The sequence below is a fragment of the Heptranchias perlo genome, chromosome 21 (assembly GCF_035084215.1).
Source record: "Heptranchias perlo isolate sHepPer1 chromosome 21, sHepPer1.hap1, whole genome shotgun sequence".
Classification (NCBI taxonomy): Eukaryota; Metazoa; Chordata; class Chondrichthyes; order Hexanchiformes; family Hexanchidae; genus Heptranchias; species Heptranchias perlo.
Genome location: NC_090345.1, coordinates 1,289,174 through 1,307,744, shown reverse-complemented (window position 1 = coordinate 1,307,744; position 18,571 = coordinate 1,289,174). Strand labels below are relative to the sequence as shown.

General features: G+C 47.3%; 1 protein-coding gene across 1 annotated transcript in view; it reads right to left on the bottom strand.

The window, feature by feature from the left end:
• The window catches only part of LOC137339897 (polycomb group RING finger protein 6-like), an 84,656-nt gene that overhangs the window by 41,671 nt on the left and 24,414 nt on the right, over window positions 1-18,571 (bottom strand). The window contains 1 exon segment of the mRNA XM_068001944.1: window positions 6,216-6,243. Within this exon segment, the coding sequence (XP_067858045.1) occupies window positions 6,216-6,243 (28 nt within the window).

Genomic DNA, 18,571 nt, shown 5'->3' with positions numbered 1-18,571 from the left:
GTCAGGGGAGTAAAGGGTGTGAGCGTGTAAATCAGTGTCAGGGGAGTAAAGGGTGAGTGTGTAAATCAGTGTCAGGGGTAAAGGGTGTGAGCGTAAATCAGTGTCAGGGGTAAAGGGTGTGAGCGTGTAAATCAGTGTCAGGGGTAAAGGGTGTGAGCGTGTAAATCAGTGTCAGGGGTAAAGGGTGTGAGCGTGTAAATCAGTGTCAGGTGTAAAGGGTGTGAGCGTAAATCAGTGTCAGGGGTAAAGGATGTGAGTGTAAATCAGTGTCAGGGGTAAAGGATGTGAGTGTAAATCAGTGTCAGGGGTAAAGGGTGTGAGCATAAATCAGTGTCAGGGGTAAAGGGTGTGAGCGTAAATCAGTGTCAGGGGAGTAAAGGGTGTGAGCGTAAATCAGTGTCGGGGTAAAGGGTGTGAGCGTGTAAATCAGTGTCAGGGGAGTAAAGGGTGTGAGCGTGTAAGTCAGTGTCAGGGGTAAAGGGTGTGAGCGTGTAAATCAGTGACAGGGGAGTAAAGGGTGTGAGCGTGTAAGTCAGTGTCAGGGGTAAAGGGTGTGAGCGTGTAAATCAGTGACAGGGGAGTAAAGGGTGTGAGCGTGTAAGTCAGTGTCAGGGGTAAAGGGTGTGAGCGTGTAAGTCAGTGTCAGGGGAGTAAAGGGTGTGAGCGTGTAAGTCAGTGTCAGGGGTAAAGGGTGTGAGCGTAAATCAGTGTCAGGGGTAAAGGGTGTGAGTGTAAATCAGTGTCAGGGGAGTAAAGGGTGCAAGTAGTGCACAGGGCTGAAGGTGAGGAGAAGGATACTGAACTTGATTCACAGGAAGAGGAAGCCAGTGGAGCCCAGCGAGGGCCAGGATATGAAGACGTGGGGCTCTGAGTGGGTTGGGACACTGGCAGTGGTATTCTGAATGAGTTGTACTTTGTGCAGGGTGGACGTGGGGTGCCAGGACAGTGTTGTACCTGTCGAGCCTCGAGGCAATAACTGTATGGATTGGATTCTGAGTGGCAGTGAGAGGAAAGGGGCTGAGGTTCTGCATGTTCTCCTCAGGGTTCAATGTTAACCTTGGAATTATTTACTAAATAAATGAGGTTCATTTTCCACTTATTTTAGCCGAAAATCTAAAAACCCAAACTATCATAATCACACAGGAAACACTCTAGAAATGGAGTTGCCCCTTCCGTACACACTGCCCGACATACACTCGAGATGCACCGATGTATCTTAGTGTTAGACCGAAGTCCGACATCCAAGGGAACACTCATTTTCAGATCAGCATAACAGGAAACATCCAAAATGGTCGGTTTCAACAGTCTATAAATGAGGGTTGTACTTGCTGTCACTAGCACATTATCCAATACTGCATCTGATCATATTTACAAAACACTCCAAGAACCATCTAGAGATAGAACACCATCTACATCAATAGCTTCTCCATAAACCAAACACTGGAATCGGAATGAAAGTTTTAGAATCCTAACTGAATGGTGTTGCCAAGCCCCAAACCCTTTGCTCTCTTCCCCCACCCCATTCATTTTCTGCAACTGGGGAGAGCAGCAGTGGAGGATGGGACTCAGAGTCCAACATATCCCTCACACTGCTCCCACCGTGGGGAGGAGTCGGTGGATATTCAATTGGCAGCGTGCTGAAGGATTTCCCATTACAGACCCATTTGCCGCTCAGTGGGTATTTAAGAAACAAGAAATGACACTACTCTGCCTAACAGAATGAAGCAATGATCAATGGATTAGTGAGTGAAGCGGCCCAGTCCGCTGTCTGGGTACCGGATTAAACAGTCGACTGACGCCACAGAGTCACAATACAAGCCCTAATCTGCTGCAGCTTCAGAACAAATCTAAAAACAAATTATGAAATAAAATGGATCACAAATGCACTAATACATGCTCACTCTTCTCTTAGCATTAATTGTTCAGTAGCTTTTCAGCAACTATTTGATCATTTGATACTGAATCTTGGGACAGTCTCTGGCTGCAACTTGTAAACCTGTCAGTGAATATTGAAGGAATACACTGCTAAAGCCCAGTGCCAGGAATTAAATAGGCACAACCAGTGACAAATTATGAGTCCATTTATCACCACAGCCTAGTCTGCATCAACAAACGGCTTCTGTGGAAGAAGTGTCAGGCGGCCGATGTTTCTACCTGGACACCGACTTTAACTCTCACTCCACCGAGGTTTCGACGCTGCTTGCTACACCCTTACTGTGGCAGTGGCATTAAGGGGAGGCTGTAGGACAATACCCAATAGAGGTCACTCCACTACTGTCCTGTCACTGCTACTGAGAGAAGGCTCTATGACAGCACTATAACTCAAACCAGGACTCTTTACAGAAGGATGGTTTAAAGGGAGAGATGTTGATATCGGACTGCTGGATACCTGGATTGTGGGGCTCAGTCACTATGAAGGAACGATGCCGGGTCTGTGCTGAATCGGCTGATAGCTCAGGTGACGTTGAAGGTGCTGCTCCTACCATCGATGTCTCTGGGTGCTGAGGAGTGGGTCAGGGGCAAGAAAAGGCAGCCAGAGTTCCTGCTCCTGGTCATAAGCAGGACCTGCTCCAGATATTTTTGCTCTGCGTGTCACAGAGCCAGCACTCAGAGGGGCTTCAGACACTGACAAGCAACCAAAGTTTAATATTTAATGAAACATACAGTACCAAATAGTTTTGTTAAATAGTGCAGGTGAGCACTCCACATGGCTCAGGGGGTACATGCACTGCTCAGTGTGGTACTGAACCTTACAAACCAGAAACCTGCCAAGTTTGTGCTGAGTTAATTGATCTCAGGCAGGGAGTACCACAATTGCCCTCAGTGCCCTTTGATTGGGATGGGATGGGGAAAAAATTCAGTCCTGGTTCCAGCTCCTGATCAGTATCCAGTGATTCCTGGGAAGGGCTTGTGAGTGGGGGCATGAGGTGAGGACCGGATCAGCCTTGGGCAGGGCCCCTCACCGTAACCATGCAATGGTGAACAGCAATAGTGCGCACCTTCAGGGTGAGGGGAGAAAAGTAAAAAAACATGAACTCTCAACTGCAATTTAGTGGCCAAGGCCCGAGCCCCAAAATGCCCCTCAGTGCTGCTCACTCACTGTCTGTCCTATAATGGGGATGTCTACAGGCCCGAGCTCATACCCATTCTCCTGCACTAATCCCTGCTTTGTTATAACCCCCTGCCCAGCACCAAGCTGTTGCTCTACAGAACCCCATCTTCTTGCAGATTGGCCGTGTGGTTGACAGTGAGGAGGAAAGCTGTAGACTGCAGGAAGATATCAATGGACTGGTCAGGTGGGCAGAAAAGTGGCAAATGGAATTCAATCCAGAGAAGTGTGAGGTAATGCATTTGGGGAAAGCAAACAAGGCAAGGGAATACACAATAAATGGGAGGATACTGAGTGGTGTAGAGGAAGTGAGGGAGTGCATGTCCACAGAGCCCTGAAGATAGCAGGGCAGATAGATACGGTGGGATACTTTCCTTTATTAGCTGAGGCATAGAATATAAGTCATCCACTTTGGGAGGAAAAATAAAAAAGCAAAATATTATTTGAATGGAGAAATACTACAAAATGCTGCGGTACAGAGGGATCTGGGTGTCCTCGTACATAAAACATAAAAAGTCAACATGCAGGTGCAGCAGGTAATCTGGAAGGCAAATAGAATATTGGCCTTTATTTCTAGGGGGATGGAGTATAAAAGCAGGGAAATCATGCTACAACTGTACAGGGTGCTGGTGAGACCACACCTGGAGCACTGCGTACAGCTCTGGTGCCCCTATTTAAGGAAGGACATACTTGCATTGGACGCAGTTCAGAGAAGGTTCACGAGGTTGATTCCGGGTATGGAAGGGTTGTCTTATGAGGGAAGATTGAACAGGTTGGGTCTATACTCATTGGAGTTTAGAATAAGAGGAGATCTTATTGAAACATACAAGATTCTGAGGGGACTCGATAGGGTAGATGCTGAGAGGATGTTACCCCTCATGGGGGAATCTAAAACTAGGGGGCATAGTCTCAGAATAAGGGGTCGCCCATTTAAGACGGAAATGAGGAGGAATTTCTTCTCCCAGAGGGTCGTGAATCTTTGGAATTCTTTACCCCAAAAAGCTGTGGAGGCTGAGTCATTGAATACATTCAAGGCTGAGTTAGACAAATTTTTTATCAGCAAGGGAGTCAAAGGATATGGGGAAAGGGCAGGAAAGTGGAGTTGAGGTAAAAATCAGATCAGCCATGATCTCATTGAATGGCGGAGCAGGCTCGAGGGGCTGAATGGCCTACTCCTGCTCCTATCTCTTACGGTCTTATGGTTATAAGAGCAGGGAGGATATGCTAGAACTGTATTAAATACTGGTTAGGCCACTGCTTGAGTACTGTGCACAGTTCTGGTTACCACATTACAGGAAAGATGAGATTGCACTAGAGAGGGTACAGAGGAGATTTACGAGGATGCCAGGGCTGGAGAATTTTAGCTATGAGAAAAGATTGGATAGGCTGGGGTTTTTTCTTTGGAACAAAGGAGGCTGAGGGGAGATTTAATTGGAGGTATATAAAATTATGACTGGACTTGATAGAGTGGATAGGGAGGACCTATTTCTCTTAGCAGAGGGGTCAGTGACCAGGGGGCATAGATTTAAGGTAATTGGTAGAAGGATTAGAGGGGAGCTGACGAGAAATGTTTTCACCCAGAGGGTGGTGGGGGTCTGGAACTCACTGTCTGAAAGGGTGGTAGAGGCAGAAACCCTCATCATATTTAAAAAGTACTTGCATCTGCACTTGAAGTGCCGTAACCTACAGGGCTACGGACCAAGTGCTGGCAAGTGGGGTTAAGCTGGATAGCTCTATTTCGGCCAGCATGGACACGATGGGCCGAATGGCCTCCTTCTGTGCCGTAACTTTCTATGATTCTACTGCTGATGCCTTCATTACATAGAACGTACAGCACAGAAACAGGCCATTCAGCCCAACTGGTCTATGCCGGTGTTTATGCTCCATACGATCCACCTCCCACCCCTCTTCCTCTAATCTCGATCCCCTAATCCTCAGTCCTTCTACCTACCACTTTCCCACTCTGCACAGCTTCCCTGCATAGTGCTGATGTCCTTTTCTAACCTGCTGAAATCCCCCATTCGGATTCTTGGCTCCAGCTAGCAAAGGTGCCTTGTTCCCAGCTGGTAGACAGAGTGCTCATGCAGTGCTGACAGCTCAATACCACTAAAAGTTCATGCTGCTTCCCCTTTGCACATCAGTGCACTCATATCATTTTTAAAATTGAAGCTGGCAGCTTTGCCAAACTTGAGACATTTGCTGCTGACTTCACTTATTACTTGTGAATAATTCTCTCAGTTTATAATTATTACTCAGCACAATCTCTGGATTGAAACAGATTCTTCACTATTGCCGACGACCCACTTCTAAATCTAATTGTTCTATTCCTCCCCTGCCCTTGATTACAGTAAATATAGCTGTCCAGCAGCTAGCAAGTGCATGAAAGTAAAATACTGTTATTGCAAAAATCAACACGCGAGCTTGGAGAGGAACTGTGAGCGGTGAGCTGAAACCGGTCAGTTTGTCCAGGATTCATTGCCAAGTCATTTGCTTGCGATCTTTTTAAGACTTTCAATTCTTCCAGAAGTGCTAGGACACCGGCTAGAAATTAGCAAGGGGAGATACGTGAGCTGATTTTTAAAAAACCTGTGAAGTTTCAGGTCTAACAAGTACAGACATGTCACACGTCAGACAGATCGCACAGTGCAATGAGTAGCCTGCTACGACTGAAGAATAAATCAATATCCTATCATTTCAGCTGCCAGTTACGGACTTCAGCATTTTCTAAAAATACAAAATGGAGAATTGACTATGTGGCAGTGGCTGCATGAACGACCTTTCCACAGGCACATGTAAACCCTCTCCCTTCCTCGATCGCAAACCCTCTCCCTGCAGCAGCAGACCGGCCTGAAAGGAAATGTCTCCCCATACTTGATGCAGTCCATAGCAGAGAATTCTCAGGTAAAGGCCATGAGATCTAAATGAGCCACTCTTTCCCAGAATGACATGAATTTGACTCCTGAACCAACTCATACTGCCTGTTTCAATGGCTCTAATGTATCAACAGCTGACCCAAAACTAACTGTGCAAATCTAACAGGCCAGTGATCAATGCACTGGCTTTCGATAAAGGATCTTTCTCAATGAGTTTAATTTTGTTGACCTACCTTATAATCTCCAACTCCAAGATCAGCTCTGCAGAAACAGAACAACAGTCATTAGCTTGTGATTGCTCAGTACCTGAGACGAACGCCGTCACCTCAGCTTAAGCAGGGAATTCCAGAGGCATGGAGCAGGTTCATGTTTCAGGTGGGACTTTTCATCATGAGTCGAGCGTTTCCTTGAGAAACCAAGGCAAAGGGCCAACAGCCAAGGTTGCACAGGTTGCGAGCAGTTGAGGCAAAGCAGGAAACAGTAGTTAGGTGACTGCAAGCTCGGGTTTTAAGAGCCTGTAGATTGGAGGAGGAAGAATGACTGAGGGAAATGCCAGGATAGGATGAGTTATAATGGGAAGGATCCTGATGAAGGGTCCCACACAAACATTGATCTGTTTCTCTCCTTCAGCTACTCCAGCATTCAGATTCTTTCCCTCGGAATGAGTAACCCAGCAACACGAGATGCAGCCTTCCATTGTACATTTCCAATTTAATAACTAGATCAAATTATTCTCTCCATGAAGGTGTCATATTGGCTCAGTGATAGCACTCTTGTCCCAAGTCAGAAGGTCGTGGGTTCAAGTCCCACTGCAGGACTTGACATAATATAGGTCGACAGTCAACTGCATCATTAGAGGTATTATTCTTTGGATGAGATGTTAAATCTGAGGGTAATGCTGCCTATGTAGCAGTTCGGGTCACAGAACTATAGGATGTTAAATCATAGAAAGACGCCATTTGGCCCATCAAGTCTGTGCTGGTGTTTTTGCAGTAAACCATCTAGTTTAATCCCATTTTCCCGCTCACTTCCCGTACCCTTTAATATCCCACCCAGTCTAATCCCACTCTCCCCCTCACTCCCCGTACCCTTTAATATCCCACCCAGTCTAATCCCACTCTCTCCCTCACTCCCCATACCCTTTAATATCCCACCCAGTCTAATCCCACTCTCCCCCTCACTCCCCATACCCTTTAATATCCCACCCAGTCTAATCCCACTCTCCCACTCACTCCCATTACACTTTAATATTCCTCTTCAAGCAATTTTGTCATTCCTTTTAAAAAAAAAGAATTTCTGGATTCTGCTTCAACAACAGTTTCACTATTTACCTGACTGAACCCTTCAGAATCTTGAAGGTCTCTATCAGGCCACCCCTTAACCTTCTAGTTAACAGTCTAGTGAACAAAGCCCTAACTTCTCAAGTCTCTCTTCATAACTGTAACCCCTCATCCCCAGCAATATTCTGGTGAACCCACACTGCACCTCTTCCACTGCCCTTTTATCCAAATGGATACCCAAAGCAGTACATAACACTCTAGCCTACTGTCCTGTACAAGTTCAACATTCAATTTTGTATGTTTGTATTATCTTCTATGCCTCTAGATATAAAGCCAAGGATTCTGTTTTCCCTTTTTTATCCTTACCTACTTGCATGGCCCCCTTTAGTGACCAGTGTGTCTGTACACCAGGTTCCCCTGCTCCTCTACTCTGTTTAAAATCTCACCATTTAAGGTGCATTTCCTTTCCCTATTATTATTTTCAAAATTATTTTGGTTTTTCTGCATTGAACTGCATCTGGCCCCTATCTGCCCACCTTGCAGACCTATCTATGTCCTCTGGGAGGCTTTCTTAATTTGGTTTCAACAGCAAATTTTGATATTGCTCTCTCAATTCCTAACTCCAGATTATTTATATATATAGTAATTAAGAGCGGCCCCAACAGACTCCTGTGGAACACCATTCACATCTTTCCAATCCTAGATTACAAATACATAAAGGGCAAAAGGGTAACTAGGGAGAGAGTAGGGCCTCTTAAGGATCAACAAGGTCATCTATGTGCGGAACCACAAGAGATGGGTGAGATCCTGAATGAATATTTCACATCGGTATTTACGGTTGAGAAAGGCATGGATGTTAGGGAACTTGGGGAAATAAATAGTGATGTCTTGAGGAGTGTACATATTACAGAGAGGGAGGTGCTGGAAGTCTTAACGCGCATCAAGGTAGATAAATCTCCGGGACCTGATGAAATGTATCCCAGGACGTTATGGGAGGTTAGGGAGGAAATTGCGGGTCCCCTAGCAAAGATATTTGAATCATCCACCGCTACAGGTGAGGTGCCTGAAGATTGGAGGGTAGCAAATGTTGTGCCTTTGTTTAAGAAGGGCGGCAGGGAAAAGCCTGGGAACTACAGACCGGTGAGCCTGACATCTGTAGTGGGTAAGTTGTTAGAGGGTATTCTGAGGGACAGGATCTACAGGCATTTGGAGAGGCAGGGTCTGATTAGGAACAGTCAGCATGGTTTTGTGAGAGGAAAATCATGTCTCACGAATTTGATTGAGTTTTTTGAAGGGGTAACCAAGAAGATAGATGAGGGCTGTGCAGTAGACGTGGTCTACATGGACTTCAGCAAAGCATTTGACAAGGTACCGCATGGTAGGTTGTTACATAAGGTTAAATCTCATGGGATCCAAGGTGAGGTAGCCAATTGGATACAAAATTGGCTTGACGACAGAAGACAGAGGGTGGTTGTAGAGGGTTGTTTTTCAAACTGGATGCCTGTGTCCAGCGGTGTGCCTCAGGGATCGGTGCTGGGTCCGCTGTTATTTGTTATTTATATTAATGATTTGGATGAGAATTTAGGAGGCATGGTTAGTAAGTTTGCAGATGACACCAAGATTGGTGGCATTGTGGACAGTGAAGAAGGTTATCTAGGATTGCAACGGGATCTTGATAAATTGGGCCAGTGGGCGGATGAATGGCAGATGGAGTTTAATTTAGATAAATGTGAGGTGATGCATTTTGGTAGATCGAATCGGGCCAGGACCTACTCCGTTAATGGTAGGGCGTTGGGGAGAGTTATAGAACAAAGAGATCTGGGAGTACAGATTCATAGCTCCTTGAAAGTGGAGTCACAGGTGGATAGGGTAGTGAAGAAGGCATTCGGCATGCTTGGTTTCATTGGTCAGAACATTGAATGCAGGAGTTGGGATGTCTTGTTGAAGTTGTACAGGGCATTGGTGAGGCCACACTTGGAGTACTGTGTACAGTTCTGGTCACCCTATTATAGAAAGGATATTATTAAACTAGAAAGAGTGCAGAAAAGATTTACTAGGATGCTACCGGGACTTGATGGTTTGACTTACAGGGAGAGGTTAGACAGACTGGGACTTTTTTCCCTGGAGAGTAGGAGGTTAAGGGGTGATCTTATCGAAGTCTATAAAATAATGAGGGGCATAGATAAGGTCGATAGTCAAAATCTTTTCCCAAAGGTAGGGGAGTCTATAACGAGGGGGCATAGATTTAAGGTGAGAGGGGAGAGATACAAAAGGGTCCAGAGGGGCAATTTTTTCACTCAAAGGGTGGTGAGTGTCTGGAACGAGCTGCCAGAGGCAGTAGTAGAGGCGGGTACAATTTTGTCTTTTAAAAAGCATTTGGACAGTTACATGGGTAAGATGGGTATAGAGGGATATGGGCCAAGTGCAGGCAATTGGGACTAGCTTAGTGGTATAAACTGGGCGACATGGACATGTTGGGCCGAAGGGCCTGTTTCCATGTTGTAAACTTCTATGATTCTATGATTCTAGAAATGTCCTTATACCCCACCCATCTTTCCTGCTCTCCAACCATCCCTCTATCCATGTGACCACATTCCCTTTAATGCCATGAGACATTTTGTTTGCCTTAAGTCCCTTATTTGGTACCTTATCAAAGACTTTTTATAAATTCATATAAACCACACCCAATGCATTTCCTTTACCTCTCTTCTCTGTTATTTCTTCAAAGAATTCTGCACCATTGATCAAGCATGATCAGCCCTTTAGAAATCTGTGCTGACCGGATTAACTCAGTGAATGTTAAAGATCCCACAGCACCATCGAAAGAAGAGCAGGGAGTTCTTCCAGTGACATGGCCAATATCCCCCCTCAACCAACACCACTAAACACAGATCCACTGGTCATTAATCTCATTGCTGTTTGTGGAATCCTACCTACATAACAACGGTCACTGCACTTCAAAGGTACTCATTGCGAGTGAAGCCATTTGAGGGGTGCTGATGGGGTGTTAAATAAATGTAAATCTTTCCTTTTTTTCAATCCTCTGATCAGTAAGAGCAGTACATATGCCCACTCCCAGACTCAGTAACTGTACAGCCTATCAATCTCAGTCTTGAAAATTTCATTTCAAGTAAAAATGCCTGACTAGTCTCCCAGATCTCCCCCCCACCACCCAGCTGATCTTAGCAACATAGGAACAGCAGTAGGCCATTCAGCCACTCCAGCCTGTTTCGCCATTCAATCAGATCATGGCTAATCTGGACCTCAATTTCATTTACCCCCCTTTGCTCCATATCCCTTGATATCCTTACCAACAAAAAATTAACAATCGCATTCCTGAAAATTCCAATTGACTACAGTATGGAACAGGACCCCAGTGAGGAGTGGGTGAGGTAGAGGAAGGGAGGCCTACAGTATGGAACAGGACCCCAGTGAGGAGTGGGTGAGGTAGAGGAAGGGAGGCCTACAGTATGGAACAGGACCCCAGTGAGGAATTAACGCTTTCAAGAGTGGTGTGGAAAAAATCTGGTGGTTGGAGGGAGTAAAGAAATTGATTCAATAAATGTCTGGAACAAAGTCCCCAATTGGTGACAATCCAAATGCAAAAGAACCTGAGATCAACAAAGCTCAAAGTTCAGCCTCAAACTCCAACAAAAAAAAGAGAATGCAAATAGTTAGTCTGAGGGCTGGCACACCAAGGCTTAAACACACGAGTTAGCATCATACCCCAGTCATGTTAGACTGCGTTCCGTGCTGTGCCCAGAAGGCTGGCTGGGACTGAGAGACTTAAATAACAAATCAGCTCAAACCAATAAATCTGCAGCATCATTCAGTGTCAGTAACAGTTTGCTGCTCAGAGAGGTTCACATCTTCTGACAAATAAACTACAGGCAATGAAAAATCGTGACTTTCAGAATTAAATGCAGTTTATATTTAGAAAAATCAATGTCGTTACAACACAGCTTCCTTCAAAATCACCTTCTTAGGCACAGACACTGCAGAGAGCACTTAATCCGACATACAAAACCCCACATACACTGACCACACAGACTGACCAACACCACAAATCCCCACATACACTGACCAACACCACAAATCCCCACATACACTGACCAACACCACAAATCCCCACATACACTGACCAACACCACAAATCCCCACATACACTGACCACACAGGCTGACCAACACCACAAATCCCCACATACACTGACCAACACCACAAAACCCCACATACACTGACCAACACCACAAATCCCCACATACACTGACCAACACCACAAATCCCCACATACACTGACCAACACCACAAATCCCCACATACACTGACCAACACCACAAATCCCCACATACACTGATCACACTGACTGACCAACCCCACAAACCCCCCAAACACGACTGGGGTGCACCCCTTCCAACCTCTCTCTGCTTTGAGCAACATCTTTTTATCCTTCCTCTTCGCCTCCTGTCTCTCAACCAATTTTCTGCCCAGGCTGCTACATATCCTCATTCCATATGCCCAAATTTTGTTAAGACGCCTTACTGAGCACTTCTGATGACCCGTATACATAATATCTACTGCACTGCCTTTTTCTATCCAATTGATCGAAAGCATCAAGGAGGACAAGACCAGCTATGTCATGGGAACACCACCATCTCCAAGTTCCCCTCCAAGTCACACACTATCCCGACTTGGACATATATCGGAGTCCCTTCATCGCTGATAGGTCAATATCCTGGAATTGCCTAACTAACACGATTATGGAAACACCTTCACCACAAGGACTGGAGAAGGGTCACCGCCTCCTTCACAGGGCGACCAGGGATGAGATATAAATGCAGCCATGCCAGCAACACCCACATCAAAAACAAAAACACAGTCAATGAAAAGCTTTGATACTCTCCTTTCAATTCTAATACCCTGCAAATTTCTGAGGTATATTTGAGTCTATAAGTACAACTTTCTATTCATCTTGGCCTCAGATACCCTGCTGCAGCACACCCTGGGAGTCTGACTGCTTAATTCACTTTATGCGCCATTGAGCAGACTGACCGATCGGTTCAAACAGTGCATCAGGACAGTACATAACAGCCCGTCTATCCGCACCCCAGGCACCGGGAAGCAGGCCAGCAAACTGTACAGAGCTGCCTATACCATGGACGGCAAAGTCGATGTGACTAAAGGAGATTGGCTCCTTATTAACACTTAAGCTAAAGTAGCGCAGCAATCATCAACAGCCAAACACTCTAAATCATGGCTATTGCTGGTCAGGGTGGGCAAGGGAGACAACTAAACCCGCACCCCGAGACCACTAAACCCGCACCCCGAGACCCCTAAACCCGCACCCCGAGACCGAAACCCGCACCCCGAGACCACTAAACCCGTACCCCGAGACCGAAACCCGCACCCCGAGACAACTAAACCCGCACCCCGAGACAACTAAACCCGCACCCCGAGACAACTAAACCCGCACCCCGAGACAACTAAACCCGCACCCCGAGACCCCGAGACAACTAAACCCGCACCCCGAGACCCCGAGACCACTAAACCCGCACCCCGAGACAACTAAACCCGCACCCCGAGACAACTAAACCCGCACCCCGAGACCACTAAACCCGCACCCCGAGACAACTAAACCCGCACCCCGAGACCCCGAGACAACTAAACCCGCACCCCGAGACCACTAAACCCGCACCCCGAGACCACTAAACCCGCACCCCGAGACCCAGAGACAACTAAACCCGCACCCCGAGATCCAGAGACCACTAAACCCGCACCCCGAGACAACTAAACCCGCACCCCGAGACCCCGAGACCACTAAACCCGCACCCCGAGACAACTAAACCCGCGCCCCGAGACAACTAAACCCGCACCCCGAGACCACTAAACCCGCACCCCGAGACAACTAAACCCGCACCCCGAGACCCCGAGACAACTAAACCCGCACCCCGAGACCACTAAACCCGCACCCCGAGACCCAGAGACAACTAAACCCGCACCCCGAGATCCAGAGACCACTAAACCCGCACCCCGAGACAACTAAACCCGCACCCCGAGACCCCGAGACCACTAACCCCGCGCCCCGAGACAACTAAACCCGCACCCCGAGACCCCGAGACCACTAAACCCGCGCCCCGAGACCACTAAACCCGCACCCCGAGACCACTAAACCCGCACCCCGAGACCACTAAACCCGCACCCCGAGACCACTAAACCCGCACCCCGAGACCACTAAACCCGCACCCCGAGACCACTAAACCCGCACCCCGAGACCCAGAGACAACTAAACCCGCACCCCGAGATCCAGAGACCACTAAACCCGCACCCCGAGACAACTAAACCCGCACCCCGAGACCCCGAGACCACTAAACCCGCGCCCCGAGACCACTAAACCCGCGCCCCGAGACAACTAAACCCGCGCCCCGAGACAACTAAACCCGCGCCCCGAGACAACTAAACCCGCACCCCGAGACCCCGAGACCACTAAACCCGCGCCCCGAGACCACTAAACCCGCACCCCGAGACCCCGAGACCACTAAACCCGCGCCCCGAGACCACTAAACCCGCACCCCGAGACCCAGAGACAGCTAAACCCGCACCCCAAGACCCCGAGACAGCTAAACCCGCACCCCGAGACCCAGAGACAACTAAACCCGCACCCCGAGACCCAGAGACATAAAAAACTTTCACCTTGATGCACTCCATGATCCTGTTTGGGGACAGTTGTGGTTTGAGAAGGAGCTGCTGAGAATGGAGCAGTAATGTACTGGTTTAAGCTACAATGACGCCAATATACAAAGCACCCCTGGTACATGCCAGTGTCCTACAGAGTTTACACCGATACTGTAGTGGGCTCAGTATAAGGCTATTACCTGCAGTGACTACCGTGCAGGGCAGGGACACTCATACAAGACACTAACTTGCAAGGACCTCAGTATAGGCTGCGACACCGTGAGATCCACAGGGATCCCCGATATAGGATTGTGAGGAAAAGGCCAGCCATGAGTTTCATGAGGACTTTACTGGCTGCGTATAAAGTGATTCTATGTGATACATTGCCCACATGAAAGCACTCAGAAGAACTCCCGGTTCCCAGATCCACAGAATGGGTCACGTGGAATGTGTGTGGGTGGGTCACTCACAAACCCTACGGTCTCTGCAGCCACCCATTGGGCACTGAGGGTAACTGCATTTAGAAATCTGTACAAGGCGCACAATGATCAAGGATTAGACAGGACAATTTAGCACAATAAGATGAAAGAAGGACCCGAGTTTCAAAGTTTAAAAAGAATTTTACCAATTCATGAAAGGAGAGAGTCCAGTGTCTCAATCCGTTTCGAATACCCAACATACTTGTGTCTTTGGCCCGAGAACCCATTTGCAACACTGCTGTTTGACATGAATAGAGTCACTCGTCACTGGCCATATGAGGAATACTATCCCAGGAACAGCAGCCAGCTGGAGACAGGGAGCAGCCTGGCAAACTGGAAACTAAAACATCAGCCCTAATTGGAACCCCCTCGCTGAACCTCTCCTTAACTTTCACCAGAATTATTCAAATAACAAGCCGACTGCTGGGGCCTCATCAGAATTGACAACACAAAGTGTCTGCAACCTAAATTCACCCTCTGTGTAAAGTAAAACCATTCTGACATTAAAACTCCCTCTTACCGGAACCACAGGAAGCCTGCAAACAAAAGTGAGACTCAGTGTCAGAACTGAGAAAAGGCCATTTGCCCAATTGGAGCTTATCCCTCCAGTACCCTGGTTATCACAGTGTAGCATCCCTCTGCATTCTGAATGTCCCACCTTACAAACTGTTTGGAACATTCCTCATCACTGGGGGTAATGAAGCTCTCTATAATATTGATTTTAAATTTGCACTTGTGTCCCCTGCTTCTGCTTAATTGCAAGTAATCATAGAAAGGTTACAGCACGGAAGGAGGCCATTCGGCCCATCGAGTCCACGCTGGCTCCATGCAAGAGCAATCCAGCTTGTCCCACTCCCCCACCCTGTCCCCGTAGCCCTGCAAGTTTTTTCCTTTCAAGTACTTATCCAGTTCCCTTTTGACAGCCACGATTGAATCTGCCTCCACCACCCCCTCGGGCAGTGCATTCCAGATCCTAACCACTCGCTGTGTAAAAAAGTTTTTCCTCATGTCACCTTTGGTTCTTTTGCCAATCACCTTAAATCTATGTCCTCTGGTTCTTGACCCTTCTGCCAATGGGAACAGTTTCTCTCTATCTCCTCTGTCTCGACCCTTCATGATTTTGAATACCTCTATCAAATCTCCTTTCAACCTTCTCTGTTCCAAGGAGAACAAACCCAGCTTCTCCAGTCTATCCACGTAACTAAAGTCCCTCATCCCTGGAATCATTCTGGTAAATCTCTTCTGCACCCTCTCTAAGGATTTACATCTTTCCTAAAGTGCAGTGCCCAGAATTGGACACAATACTCCAGTTGTGGCCGAACCAGTATTTTATAGAGGTTCATCATGACTTCCTTGCTTTTGTACTCTATGTCTCTATTTATAAAGCCCAGGATCCCGTATGCTTTTTTAACTGCTTTCTCAACCTGTCCTGCCACCTTCAACGATTTGTGCACATATACCCCCAGATCTCTCTGTTCCTGTACCCCTTTTAGAATTGTGCCCTCTAGTTTATGCTGCCTCTCCTCGTTCTTCCTACTGAAATGTATCACTTTGCATTTTTCAGCGTTAAATTTCATCTGCCACGTGTCCACCCATGCCACCAGCCTGTCTATATCCTCTTGAAGTCTATCACTATCCTCCTCACTGTTCACTACATTTCCAAGTATTGTGTAATCTCTAAATTTTGAAATTGTGCCCTGTACACCCAAGTCCAAGTCATTAATATATATCAAGAAAAGTAGTGGTCCCAGCACTGACCCCTGGGGAACACCACTGTACACCTCCCTCCAGTCTGAAAAACAGCCGTTCACCACTACTCTCTGCTTCCTGTCACTTAGCCAATTCTGGATCCATGTTGCTACTGCCCCCTTTATTCCATGGGCTGCAATCTTGATGATAAGCCTACCATGCGGCACTTTATCAAACACCTTTTGAAAGTCCATATACACCACATCAACTACATTGTCCTCATCTACGCTCTCTTACCTCATCAAAAAACTCTATCAAGATAGTTAAACACAATTTGCCTTTAACAAATCCGTGCTGGCTTTCCTTTATTAATCCACACTTGTCCAAGTGACTGTTAATTCTGTCCCGGATTATCGTTTCTAAAAGTTTCCCCACCACCGAGGTTAAACTGACTGACCTGTAGTTGCTGGGTTTACCCTTACACTCTTGTTCAAAAAAGGGTGCAACATTTGCAATTCTCCAGTCCTCTGGCACCACCCCTGTATCTAAGGATGTTTGGAAGATTATGCCCAGTACCTCCACAATTTCCACCCTGACATCCCTCAGCAACCTAGGATGCATCCCATCCGGACCGGGGTGACTTATCTACTTTAAATACAGCCAGCCTTTCCAGTACCTCCTCTTTATCAATTTTTAGCCCATCCAGTATCTCAACTATATCTTCCTTTACTGAGACTCTGTCAGCATCTTCTTCCTTGGTAAAGACAGATGCAAAGTACTCATTTAGTACCTCGGCCATGCTCTCTGCCTCCATGAGTAGATCTCCTTTATGGTCCCTGATCGACCCCACCCCTCCTCTTACTACCAGTTTACTGTTTATATGCCTGTAGAAGACTTTTGGATTCCCTTTTATGTTTGCTGCCAGTCCATTCTCATACTCTCTCTTTGCCCCTCTGATTTACTTTTTAACTTCCCCTCTGAACTTTCTATATTCTGCCTGGTTCTTACTTGTGTTATCAACCTGACAGCAATGTGGTTGATTCTTAATTGCCCTCTGAAATGGCCTAGCGAGCCACTCAGTTGTACAATCTCGCTAAAAGAAAGTCACAATAAGAATAAAACCGGACGGACCACCCAGCATCGGACCACTAGGCACCGGACATGACAAAGGCCAACCAAGCCCAGTCGACCCTGCAAATTCCTCACTAACATCTGGGGACTTGTGCCAAAATTGGGAGAGCTGTCCCACAGATTAGTCAAGCAACAGCCTGACACAGCCATACTCACAGAATCATACCTTTCAGCCAACGTCCCAGACTCTTCCATCACCATCCCTGGGTATGTCCTGTCCCACCGGCAGGACAGACCCACCAGAGGTGGCGGTACAGTGATATACAGTCAGGAGGGAGTGGCCCTGGGAGTCCTCAACATTGACTCTGGACCCCATGAAATCTCATGGCATCAGGTCAAACATGGGCAAGGAAACCTCCTGCTGATTACCACCTACCGTCCTCCCTCAGCTGATGAATCAGTCCTCCTCCATGTTGAACACCACTTGGAGGAAGCACTGAGGGTAGCAAGGGCACAAAATGTACTCTGGGTGGGGGACTTCAATGTCCATCACCAAGAGTGGCTCGGTAGCACCACTACTGACCGAGCTGGCCGAGTCCTGAAGGACACAGCTGCCAGACTGGGCCTGCGACAGGTGGTGAGCGAACCAACACGAGGGAAAAACCGACTTGACCTCGTCCTCACCAATCCACCTGTCGCAGATGCATCTGTCCATGACAGTATTGGTAGGAGTGACCACCGCACAGTCCTCGTGGAGATGAAGTCCCGTCTTCGCACTGAGGACACCATCCAACGTGTTGTGTGGCACTACCACCGTGCTAAATGGGATAGATTCAGAACAGATCGAGCAGCTCAAAACTGGGCATCCATGAGGCGCTGTGGACCATCAGCAACAGCAGAATTGTATTCCAGCACAATCTGTAACCTCGTGGCCCGGCATATTCCTCACTCTACCATTACCAACAAGCCAGGGGATCAACCCTGGTTTAATGAGGAGTGTAGAAGAGCATGCCAGGAGCAGCAACAGGCATACCTAATAATAAGGTGCCAACCTGGTGAAGCTACAACACAGGACTACATGCATGCTAAACAGCGGAAGCAACATGCTGCAGACAGAGCTAAGCGATTCCACAACCAACGGATCAGATCAAAGCTCTGCAGTCCTGCCACATCCAGTTGTGAATGGTGGTGGACAATTAAATAACTAACAGGAGGAGGAGGCTCTGTAAACATCCCCATCCTCAATGATGGCGGCGTCCAGCACGTGAGTGCAAAAGACAAGGCTGAAGCAACCATCTTCAGCCAGAAGTGCCGAGTGGATGATCCATCTCGGCCTCCTCCCAATATCCCCACCATCACAGAAGCCAGTCTTCAGCCAATTCGATTCACTCCACGTGA